The 12,837-nt window shown below is 42.0% G+C and overlaps 1 protein-coding gene across 8 annotated transcripts; it reads right to left on the reverse strand.

Annotated features, from left to right (window-relative positions):
* Positions 1-11,547, reverse strand: fubp1 (far upstream element (FUSE) binding protein 1). 8 transcript variants are annotated; one of them, XR_011980164.1, is made up of 22 exons: positions 11,399-11,547; positions 10,642-10,735; positions 9,152-9,214; positions 8,192-8,227; positions 8,070-8,109; positions 7,918-7,964; positions 7,762-7,833; positions 7,607-7,664; positions 7,334-7,496; positions 7,115-7,213; positions 6,865-7,011; positions 6,660-6,762; positions 6,297-6,533; positions 6,043-6,203; positions 5,791-5,939; positions 5,466-5,542; positions 5,225-5,350; positions 4,870-4,944; positions 4,397-4,459; positions 3,870-4,033; positions 2,103-3,507; positions 1-767 (listed from the first exon to the last, which is right to left on the reverse strand). XR_011980164.1 is itself a non-coding variant. In XM_072688359.1 (21 exons), exons 1-21 carry the CDS (start codon positions 11,489-11,491, stop codon positions 3,499-3,501), a joined length of 2,067 nt encoding a protein of 688 aa, XP_072544460.1. In that variant the 5' UTR covers positions 11,492-11,547; the 3' UTR covers positions 1-3,498. The 8 variants fall into 8 exon arrangements, 7 of the variants coding, with proteins under 7 accessions (XP_072544460.1, XP_072544459.1, XP_072544465.1 ...); XM_072688359.1 differs by having other exon boundaries at positions 1-3,507; positions 3,870-4,024; XM_072688358.1 differs by having other exon boundaries at positions 1-3,507.
* Between the last annotated feature and the right edge of the window lie 1,290 nt (positions 11,548-12,837).

Genomic DNA, 12,837 nt, shown 5'->3' on the forward strand with positions numbered 1-12,837 from the left:
TCCGATCATTACAGTTTTATTGATGGACAAGTCAACAACGCTAAACAGTCAAAAATCCAACAATAACCAGCAGAACAAACAAAAAAAGATAGTAGAATGTACATTCGAGAGTTTCAACAGTTCATGAAACCATTTGTGTTTACCTCTAAGGCATGCTCCCCATTTCTCAGATAGCCTCCGATTAAGTCTTCTTTTCTACACCCCCACGAATTCTGTTGTGAACATTTTGCTCAGAAGGAAAGAGCAGATTGCATGCATACCAAAACATATGCAGCAACGGACAGCAAAAATGTCTAAAACTCTCCAATTAACTGCCAAAAAGCAATCAGGTCTGTAAAAGTTGCTACGCAAAAACAACAAAAACAAAAAAATAAGGTTCCTGGTCATGATCCAACTCTCTAGCATTGGTGCACATTACAGTCCCTAACTCAGATCAGCAAATGGCAAAGCATGTACGAAAATGATTTCAGGTTCAATTCAGACAAGCCATTCATCAACCGACAATTCAAAAAACAGCATTGTTGTTACTGATCTTAGGACAATGCTAGCTTATCAGAATAGCATCAACAATGAATTGCCCTAAACGAATAACATTCACTTTTGCAATCAATCAATCACAGATTCCTCAGGATACATTTTTTCTTTACCTTATAACTGGAGCCCTCGAACGGTCTATGTTCAGCGGAGGGACAGACTCAGACTCCTCCTTAGGGACAAAGCTAGCTCAGGACCTGATTCTACGACCTATGCCTGCAGCATCTTCAACACTGTGAGTGAGAATGAAGGCAGCAATTTGTATTAGCACTACAGAAGGGCAATAGCACAGGGTTTAAACCAGTGACATGTGAGCATACGAGCATACATACATGTGTACACTTCAGCATCAATGAAATAGCGGCTAAGACAGATCCCTGGTTAAACAATAGTCCCAACTGCATGCAGCATTGGTAAGGCAGGGAAAACGTCTACAGTGACAGTGAGCCATCCTTTCGTAAACACACCCAAAACTATCATCAGAATGAAGAAGCATTGGACATATTGGCATCGAATGAACAAGAATATTGAAAATTAGACACAACTTCTACTTTGCATATGTGGAAGCAAATTCACATTAAGCTACACGTCAGCCAGGGACATGCAGTTCATTCAAATGCAGATCATCCTACGACTTTAAAGGGCGGTAACTTTTCAGAGCTAACGTCACAACATTTTCTAAAGACATGAGCCTAGAAATTCTAGATTGACATGTTTAACACAAAAAGTCAGGTTCAGTGGGAAAAGTCAGGTAAAAATACATCAAGACTGAGTCACAGGTTCAAACACTTGGTTTCTTAGGTTAAGCTTACCTGTGTTATTGCAGCAGAACCTAAGGTCTGGGACGACGCTGCAAAATTAGACATTGCACCGCTCATTGCGCCACTAATCAACATTTGTCAAATGAATCACTTGCATCAATTTGACAGCCTTCAAAAACTTCAGAAGCAACGGCAAATTGCAATTTAAAATATTCATAGGCAAAAAAGAATAATAATCTGACAGCCTGGAAAGTGGTAGTCGCAAGTCAGCCAACATCAACATGTCAACAATACAGTGATATGAGTGCACTGCCTAAATTACCACGGAGTCACAGAGAATGCAATGGATGAAAACTTGGCAAAAAACAAACTTGTCTATTGGCACTTTTTTAAAGAGCTGAACTGAAATTTCCTAACGCAACAGTTTCTGTCCTGACTGGAACATTTGCACTCAGACAAAAAGATGTCATCTTCACAGTTCATTGATTGAAATGAGAATCTCCTACTGAGAGACTAAAACAGTGAACATATTGCTAGGTGTCAATTCTATCAACACAAGAAAATCATCAGTCCAATTCATTAACAGGGCAAGGTCACAGGCTCGAGAGAGACATCAACAATTTGCATGTCAAATCAAACTGCAGCCCTGACATACTTACCCAAAACCATTTTTTTTTTAAAAAGGCAGTTTCAGGGTAAACATTGCAAATATTTATGCACTAGAGAAGAAGTACTTTAAGTTGGTCAAAGACAATGCATTGACAGCAGAACAGAAACTGGGGCCATTTGTACATTTTTGGTACTTACAGCAGAGGGCTCTCTTTTCACTGGTGGGGTACAGCATACACTCCTCAGCCCTTTAAAAAAAAACCCACTGCTTACAGGCCTACACTGGAGGAATGCCAACACACAACGGGCAGAAAAAAGGGCAACTTCGCATTTGAGCTTTTTTTTTTTTTTAAATCACTTTAGATTAAGAAATGCCAGCAGATATATACGTTTAATGCATTTGCATTTTATAGTTTTTCCGAAAGGTATGTAATCGGGGACAATTTTTAAAAATTGGGAAAACGGGCGTGGAGGACATGTAATTTATAATACATGATTGTTAATTGAGCACCCCTCACCTGCCCTGTAAAAAAAAAAAAAGCAGCATACTGAGAAAGAGCAACTAAAGAGCTTGCAACACTTCTGCAGTCACATGAAGGAACATTTTTTGTTGGTTTTAGTAAAAATTAAAAAATATATATATACATAATTGCTTACCGCTGTCCTAAACTTGCCTGTGAGGGGGAAAGTTGTCTCACATTATAAACAGTGCACACTACCTCAAGTCAGTACACTTGGGAACACAGTACAAATAACATTACCATAGCACTGAGCAAGCAGTCATTACAAATGGGGTCAACGTACCTCGCCAACAGCAAGTCACCTTCTCTCAGATACACCTGTCTATTCCTACGGCCATAGCAATTCCACAGATTTATTTTTTTTTTTTAGCCCAAAAAAAGCTCAAAGTCAAAAAGACAGTATAAAAATGACTAGATCCATTTATCAAGCAAGTCAGTAGATTGTATGAGTCAAATCTAAAACAAGACCAGGAATCGAAATAAAAGATAAACCAAAAAAAAAAAAACGAGCTGTATAAACAGTTGGAGAGAAACAGGAGTGTCATTCAGTCAGTAAATTTGGACACAGAGAGAGAGAAATGGTCTAAAATCCCTGGCAAGTGTTTAACCCTTTCCACTAATCCCACAAAAACAAGAATACGAGAGTAATAATTGAAAAGAAACATTCTTACACAAGTTTTCTTCCCCGCTTTTGCTGCCCCCACTTACCAACACAGGAGGTTTCATTTTGTTTTATTGCAAAACACAACAGGTATATCATTTTAAAACTGAGATGATTTACATGGAAAAAAAGGGACCATTGTTCATAAACATGAGCTCTAACTACATAATGAGATACAAGGAGCTGGAATGACCACTATTATCCCACTAAAAACAAACCGTTCATTTATACAAGAGAGGGAAAAAAACAAAAAACAAAGAACAAAAGGGAAACGAACTTCTGGAGCCATGTGTTGCACTCTACTTTAAACACAAACCAAGGAAATTTAAGATCTTCATCAAGGCGTCTGCATCCAAACATTTAATAAAGGATTTTTTCGACAATGTAGCATTTACTTTATGTCCACTTCGCATTACTGGCCCTGTGCAGAAGAAATACATAAGAAATACACAACATGTTAAGAGCAGAAAAACCGACTCAGCTCCCGCTCCCACCTCCACCCCCACCCCCGCCCATGCCCAAAATAAAAGATAAAGTGGCCTGTATAGGGAAGGAAGAGTTTGGTTAAAAGTTGCGTAGCTTTGTTGCCTGGGAGCCGGCTGAAGCTGTGGAGGAAAACATTATGAAGGAAGGGAACAACGGAGACAAAAATAAAAAAAAACAACAAAAAAAAACAGACAGACAAAAACAAAAAGAACAAATATAGATACTAAAAAGTTTTAGGATGGCTCTAAAACATCAACAGAGACAGGGTGAGAAGGGTGAATGTCAGAGGGAGCGTACCTGCTGGGCCTGCGGTGCTGCTCCCATAGGCTGAGAGCCACTCTGGCCGTAGTAGGCCGCTTGCTGGCGGTAATATTCTGCCCAAGCTGCGCTGTAGTCTGGCTGGCCTCCGGGCTGAGAGGCACCTGCTGCGGCCGCCTGTGGGGCAGCTTGACCTGCAACATCCGTAAACATAAAGAACTGGTAACACCCAAGTAAAACATCAAGATTCAAAAACACCGCCTTAACAAATGCCAATATATTTAATATCAACAGCCCAGCAAAAATCACCATAGTTCCCCTTCTCCAACTGCTGTCCCCAGAAAGCGGTCAAAGAAAAACCTAGTGTGTGTGGTTGAGCTACTACCAAGAGAGGGTTGTAAGTGGGGGAACGACCCCAGCCACGCTGCCTCCGAGTGGCGGGGCAGAATCCCACTGGTTTGTTCTAGGGCAGCCGTATTTACAGCAGCTCTACTGTAGAGGGCCGTAACACAATCCGGCCACCCACATTTACTACCCTAGCAGCGGAGTCTCTCTGCATCTCTTACCTTGTTTTTTGTAGTACTCCTCCCACGCCTTGGTGTAATCCTGCGGCTGCTGTCCTTGTTGACCTGAGACAGAAATTGAACACGGTTTTACTCACTGTGCACTCAATCGTGCTGGAAATACAAGTTAGAAGCAAAAGATAGCTACTTAGATCAAACTACTCAATTTACAGCATTTACACAACTGATCATTCTTCGATCACCAGCATGTACAAAAGCCAGGTGCTGGCATGTATGCTTTATTTTCTACCTTCATGACTCTACCCTGCCTGAGGAAAGATACCAAAGTTCCGCAGTCTAAACAGCAGGACTTGAAGCAACCTGCCAGACCAAGCCCTTCTCACTTCACTAATTAAGGCCAACTAGGTAAAGCTCTGCATGGCAAGAAGCATTGAGAGGCCATTCAAGTCCCTGTTGCTGTTTAGGCTGGGCCCTAGGATGAGAATCTGAAGCTACGTTTGGCAAAATATTTATACCCAATTTCTTGTAATATTCCTCCCAGGCCTTGGTGTAATCTGCCTGTCCAGTCTGACCTGGAGCCTGCGGGTCACCTGTTAAAAATGGTACAATATGATTGAGAACCGTCCTGCAGAAAGCCTGCATTTGACCCAAACAGGTCTAAGGTTTCTCAGAACCTATCCTTTCCCCATAAACACTAAAGAAAAGGAGCAACCCATGTATAAAGGCAAATGTAAAATAATGTAATATACACAAGCACAATAAGCAACGAGCTACTGAGTGGCATTTGCTACAGTGCAGAGTAGGCCTGATATCAAATCTAAAGGGCTTCTATATTAGGAATAGGAATTAGAAGAGATAAGAAACACCAACCTTGTCCATTGGTCTGTGTGGTGCCTGGAGCGGCAGTGGTGGGCGTCATGGGGGCCTGGGGCTGTTGCTGATACTGAGCGTAATAGGCTGCCCATGCTGCAGCGTTGGCGTCAGCCGCTGCTTTGTCTACAAAACAGAAACACCATCTCAGTGACCTCCAGACATTAAATGATACGGATAGCCACCCTGTAAGGCAGTTAACAGCACAAATGGAAAGCACAGAATAGAAGGAAGGACTTACTGGGATCTGGCTGACCTTGCTGCCAGTGAGGGTACCCGTTGCCCCAGCCCTGGGGTTGGTATGGCCCAGGAGGACCACTGCAAATGTCAGTCACGTATTAGAATTTTAATCACAACAAGTCTCTTAAATTTGTCAGCTCTTAAACATGCAATGAAGTCACGCAAGACTAAAGAACCACTGTGGTCGGATTACACAAATACGATCGGTCACAATTCCAGAGGAGTGTTTCTATGAATTGTATTGATAAGTCAAGAAACTTAAACGCATGAGGAAAATAATTAATTTGGCAAATGTACTACTGACCAGAAGAGTACTTCAAACTTACTGTGGTCCTGGAGGTCCCTGGTTGTAAGGACCAGGATTGTAGGGTCCCATAGGCGCAGGAGGTCCTGGTGGACCAGGAGGGCCATGGGGTGAGGGGCCTCCATGAGGGCCAGGTGGGCCATGAGGACCACCCATAGGGCTGACTGGACCCTGAGTAGAAAAACAAACATGTAAGGAACTTTAAGTCTAAGAGCTCTTAACTGACAAGTGCAAACGGCTGTCATTTTAAAACAGTGTTAATGAATTCACTCACCCCAATCTTCTCCTCGACCAACTGTCTGGCGTAGTCGATCTGTTGTGGTGTTCCCCGTACTGTGAACATCTTTATGTTGGGGTCTGCGTTGGGTGGAGGATTCCTCTGCAGCTCTATCCTGGCACCGGACTGCTGACTGATGCCCTTAATGGTCTCACCCCCTGTGAAAAGATCGCCGAACGCACAACGTTATACCCAAAGCCTGAATACCTTCCACAGACTTGCAGCCACAGTAACTTTATACCAGGACTGACCTTTGCCAATAATAAGGCCAGTCTTCATGGTAGGGACTGTGAAAGAAAACTCTTGCAGGCCTCCCGGAGGACCCATGTTCCAGTTGCCTTGACCGCGGCCCCGGCCCCTGCCCCCGTGTCCAGGAGGACCCCCAGCCTGGACGCTGCGCAGAAGATCAGAGATGATCTCGGCTGCGTGCTGTGCTCGGTCAGGAGGGCCCATGATCTGAGCTATCCTTTCTGGTGTGCTGCCATCATCTGCAGGTCAAATAGAAACAGCCACGGTTAATTAAAACTACAAGGACTAGAACACAGGGACTTTCTTGAATCACTGAATACAACTAGGGTGCCAAATCGAATACGTCTGAAGCCGATGTTACACACCTGGTTTGAACTGAATTCGAACTCCAGTGTCGTTCTGAATCTTTTTGATCATTTCACCGTTCCGGCCGATCACAATGCCAACAGCAAAACGTGGCACTGGCACCTATGAGACGAGCAACCACAGAAATTAAACTTGCGTCAGCAATTTAAACAAGCATAGACTTTTAATCAGAGCTGTGACTCAAGCAATGTTGCTCGGACTTACATCCAGTCCATCTCCTCCACCACCACCACCACCACCACCACCTCCTCCTCCTCCTCCTCCACCGCCACCCATCCTGGATCCATATTCGCCTCTCTGCTCTCTGAATCCCTGGTCTCTGATCAGCTCCATCACCATCTCTTTGGCTTGCTGGAAGGAGACGTTTATGTGAGCAACTTTGTTGTGTCAGTTCCATTTTTTTTTTATAAATTACTGCGTTGAGATGGGTTTTTAATCCCTTCTGTTAACTAACCTGAACTTTAAAAGGATCGCCAGAAATCCTGAGAGGTTTGTCCGCCCCGGTGTTTTGTGGCCCATCCTGAATCATGACCATTTTGACCCCGGCACGCTCCTGTTGTTCAGAAAACACTTCGAATGTTAAGCCCAGTTTAAAATGATCACTTTACAAACATCAACAGAAATTTACTCATAACCCTAAAGATTACATAGAGCATCTTTTCTGTGAACTAACCTGTAACTGTTTGATGGTTTCTCCTCCTTTGCCAATGACCAGGCCTGCTTTGGACGCAGGGACCATGATTTCCTGAACCGACGCCCCTGGGCCGTCGCTATGATGAAATGATGGAGAGGGTCTGCCTTTCTCCACAATCTCAGTGAGTAACCTCTTTGCAGTCCTGATAAGCAAAAAACAGTATAGTTTACTCTCCAGAAAAACATCAGAAAAGTGACACTCAACTCAACGACCTTTCTGATGATTCTGTGTGAACCATGTATGAACACTCACAGGATTGAGTCAGGAGAGCCTGTTAGCGTCACAGACCTTTCAGGCATACCACCACTGTCTGCAAGGAAAGAGCAAACAGGTTCTCTTTAGTGTCTTCCGTGATTTCTTACAATAATCAGAGAACAGGGTCCAGTTTTTAAGAGTTAGTCACTTACCTGGAGCAATCTGTATTTTACATCCTGATTCCTGCTGTATTCTTGATATCTGCTCTCCACCTCTACCGATAACTGCAAGTAACATTTCAAATTAGCCAAGCTTTCCAGAATAATCACTCGATTTTAAAAAGCGGACGCTATCTAGAATCCACTTACTGAATCCAACCATGCCATCTGGAACCTTGAACTCCTCCGATGTGGGCCTGAGCAAAGAAAAGAATTATTAAAAGAATTAATGAGACTGAAATAATTCAGATTATTCTTCTAAAAGGAGATGCACTTTCGCAATTGTAGGAGAATTAAAATACCTTGGAAGACCACCCATTCCACCCATCACAGCGGAAAAGGCTGTAAAAGAAAGTGCAGAGTTATAAAACAAACAAAAAACCATAAGAAAAAAAACAACGAAAACTCGTATGAAAGGGCTTACGGTCACTTGGAGCAACTTTCTTCGTTTCCGGCTGATCTGTGAAACGAAAAAAGAAGCAATAGCAAATTAAGGCAAAGTGCTAAAGAATGCAAGACCATCACGTCACACTACAGTCTACACCGGTCCTATGTGGTTTTACAGTTTTACATGGGCTGCCGTAAATGATACACATAGTCGCTGCCACATGCTTAGCAGTAACTGAGCACCAATCAGACGGCGTGTTAAACTTATTTATGGCCAAGTTTGAAATGGTGTGGCTATAAAGCCTTCAGAAAGGAATGTATGTAAGGAAAGAATAGAAATGTGAATATGGATATAAACTCACAAATTTAATGGCGTTAAACTGACCACAACCTTTAACTTTCATTAACAGCTTTTACCCGTGGTTCAGTAACCATACTTCAACAGACGTACTCTACTAAACTACACCAACTGGTATTCTTAAAAGCTTTGTCCAATAATTTAAGTATATGAGCGAGATTAACAGTACACTATAACTCGGTTTATCATTTTTTTGGCTGTTATGGGATTTCAGCTTCAAGATTTGAACAGTTTTTAAATGCTTTCGACGACGAAACCAAAGCATATAAACACTGACGTTTCTATAACTTCGTTCTTGACGTTACACAGCTATCTCAAGCACTTTAGAAATCATCTACAGCTTTGATTAGCCTGAATACGTCTTATCTTTTGTATATTAGTACATTATTTATATTTGATTATTAATTCAATTTGATTAGACTATGCATTATGTTTATATCCTACAAATTAACTAAATTAACTAAAAATACTTTTTTTAAGATAAATGTATTAACCCCTCATGTTCTGTGACTTCTTACAGACAAACTACATGCAATGCAAACTGGCTGAGTTATTCGTCAGTTATAACAGTGTGGGGGGGAAGCCAGGAACCACCGGTGGTTCTGAGGAGTTTAAGAGGTTAACTAAATGTAAATTAACCTCTGTTCTGATTGGCTGTCCTGTATTGTGTCTCGTTCAAAAAGTAGTCCGGGCTGAAAAACTCTATAAAAGACAAACAAAAAAATATATTTTAAAGTGAACAGGTGGGGCTGAAACACATTTGTCTGTCTGACATCACAAAGATGTTGAATTTATATACTATAATAATATATAATAAACAGGTGGTTTTTGCTGCCTTGTCTCCACATATGTGCTTTAACAACTTCACTGTTTTTAGACATCCTATTTTAAGAACACTGGAAAATGGTCATTCAAGTAAGATTCCTTCCTAAAACTCAATTACAAACAATTCTATATTCATTTCTATGTAACTGGCTGCGTTTACTGTTGGCTTATTTGTATCAGTGGGGTCTGTAGGGGGCTGATATTAGCAGAAAGGGCTGGATGTGATACTGGATGGGGAAAACACACCAAGAACCTCTCAGAATCTCACATTTTCGCAAACGTCCAAATCAGCTGTACCAGACATTAAAGTCTGAGTAATGTCCAAGTGAGCCCATATGTGAATGTGAAAAGTCTGCAGAGAATTCATAGTGGGCGGGTTAACTGCGCTTAACAGAGACCCAGTGTCCTGTGTCCCAGGACACCCTGCGTGTCCTGCCGTGGCGCTAGACAGGCGTCGCCCCTTGTCTAACCAAATCCCTTAAACGCAAGCGTAGTTTGAGCACGATGACCTACTTTTAACTTCAGACGCTCGTTTCAAGTAAAGCGCCTTAAACGTAGCTCTGGTATGGTTTCACACCATTGCTAACATCTTAAGCTACTGATCAGACTTACCTAACCCTTTAACCCCACCACCCCAAGGGCCTGCATATCAGTTCGACACTATACAAACACATACGTTTCAATGTAGCTCCTAAACATCAATTACTGAGTAATAACTGAATAATAAACATGCTTAACTTTTAAGTGGTTCAATTTAGACAACCCTAGTGTGAAGAAAGCTTGACCATAAAGCCTTGGTTTACAGCTTTAACCTATGACTTCAAGATCTGCCCACTAATGAACTAGTTACAATAGATAACGTAGTTAAACGCCTTGATTAGTTTTAATACATTTATTAGAAAATAACAAAACTACAATTCCGATAAGCTACATACACCCATAATCACACGCTGAAAACATAGCCTGGGCACAATACCCCACTTTACACAGTGAGTAAACACTGGTTACTTTAAAGGGTCCCTACCTGATACTCAAAGCTTGGGTATTAACAAGCCATAAAGAAAAAGCCTTTAGCTCAGGGCAGCTGTAGCTATAACTTAGTGGAAGTTCCTGCAAATGCAGAAACTCAATCCTACTTACCAGCAGAGCACCATGGGTGTGTTCCTACAGGGAGGCTGTGGCTTAATGAGTTTAGCTACCAGCTCTAGTCTAAGTTGTGTGTTTGAGAAGGGAAATGCTGGACACCAGCCCCCCACTCAAGGACCACCCTCGGGTTAGAGGGGAAAGAAAGTGGCTGAACTCACCAGCATCTTCTAGAGGCCTTTTCTGGCCTCCATATCCGAACTCATTGGTGGGAGGTGCAGCGGCGACGCCGTCCCCACCGATTTTTGCTGCAATCTGGGGGGAAAGGGAGAAATGCAGTGAAGCTGAATGTGCAGTTAATTCCCTGCTGGATTATTTAATTAATTAATTATTAATTAATTAATTACAGGACATTAGCTAGCTTGCTTACTTACTCACACTTAAAACTTACACCCGAGGTGCACAGTTATTAGACGCAGACGTGATATTAATCACTAATAACACAAAATATGGCTATATAAATATTCTGGTTTTGTTTAGGGGTAAATTTGTCAAATTGGGGATTTGGAAAGTTCGTCAGCAACGAGGCTAGCGCCAGCTAGCACAGCAGGGCACAGCAGGGCAGGATAGCCCATCCCCGCTAGCTAGAGCTAGCCAGCTAGCCATCACCTCTTTCCTCTGTTCTCATATTATAAACGAATCCAGCTGCATGTTTTTAACACACGTGTGTTTAAATGAACGCTGGGCTTGTGATTATGTGCGTTAGGCGAAATTTCTTTACTTTCATTTGGTTAAAAGCCCAGAAAAGTCTGAGCCCGTTCAGCTCCCCCTTTGTTGCTCCGCTAACCGCTGCACGCTACGCTAAGCTAAGCTAAGCTAAGCTAAGCTAGCTCGGCCGCTCTGCGGGGAATTTGCCGTAAATTACCTACAAAAAACAACAACATGCCGATTAAATACGGTCGTAACGGAGTCGCTCACCTGTCTCGCGCGCTGGAGCGCGTCTTTAAACGCGTCGTTCATCCCCGCGCCGGAGCCGGAGCTCGGCGGAGCCACGCTGGAGTAATCGGCCATGTCCAAGTGAGTCAGCCCGCCGCGCAGCGAAGATGGCGGAGAGCGAGAAGAACCGCGGAGGAGGAGGAGGAGGAGGAGGAGGAGGAGGAGCAGCAGGAGGAGACACGATGCAGACGGTGCAGCGCCGAAATCCCACCGCTGCCGAAAAGCGCCGCTCGTTCCGCTCGGAGGGATTGACCAGCAAGATAAAAGTCCAGCGTCATTTGACCCCAAAACAACAGAGGGACAGAGGGACGGCCCACAGGTACTCGAGCCTCTGAAATAATGATAATGATGATGATGATGATGATGATGAAGAAGCTGGATCACTAATAGCACCTAAGTTTAGACTGTAGAATAATAGGGGGCTATTAAAAACGCTAAAAACCACCCCGTAACGCCTTGTAAAATAATGCTAAACTTATTTATTAGTATATTTATTTCTCTAATCAACCTGTAATTTAATCAGGGGTATCACAACGTTTTGTGTACATATTTCTACTATATTTGCTATATATATAATAAAATAACTTATATATATATTATCTTATATTATCTTATAATATATATGATCTATATATTCTCTTATGTTTAGACATTTCTATTTAAATTGCTAAAAAAAAAAAAAAGACAAGGAAATACACAGTAAAAAGTGGACGTCCCCATAAAATGGTATCTTTCAGACTCTGATAAACAAGATAAAAGTCTGTCCTCATTTAAAAAAAAATAAAAAACAGTATTAAATAATTTAGTAATTTAGAATACAAGTGATTATATTTCATTCCTGTACAAAAGTAGACCGTTACATTTACAGTACTTACTTAATATACTATTTAAATAATGCACAGAGTGGCCGCTCGCCATCCACTACAGTTCTAATTTCAGTGAACTACACAGCTGGTGTTTCTAAAGGTTTTATTAAATGATTCCAGTATTTTGGAGGGAATAAGATTTAAATCATTTTCTACTGTTTTCAGCTCAGTGGAGAGCTGCATCCACAGTCAGTCACATTCATATGCACCCCCCTCCACCCAGCCCCCAAATAAAAATGCAAATTACACACATTTGCTCAGAGAAAGAGGGAGAGAGAGACAGAGAGAAAAGACCATCATCCTCTGATTAGCACCTATTTTTCAGAGTCCCGTGCTGAACAGGTAAGTCTATAGTGGAAATCTGCATCTCAATAGGAATATCTGCATTTTCTCACTTTCCATTCAGGATATGGTGTCTAGACAGCTTGTTGATTGATATCTTTCTTTTTACTCAATAGTTTGTGGGTGGAAGAATGGCAGCATTAGGTGAGTGGCACTGTGATATACACACACACACACACACACACACACACACACACACATATATATATATAC

This window comes from Salminus brasiliensis, chromosome 9 (genome assembly GCF_030463535.1).
Source record: "Salminus brasiliensis chromosome 9, fSalBra1.hap2, whole genome shotgun sequence".
In the NCBI taxonomy this organism is placed as follows: domain Eukaryota; kingdom Metazoa; phylum Chordata; class Actinopteri; order Characiformes; family Bryconidae; genus Salminus; species Salminus brasiliensis.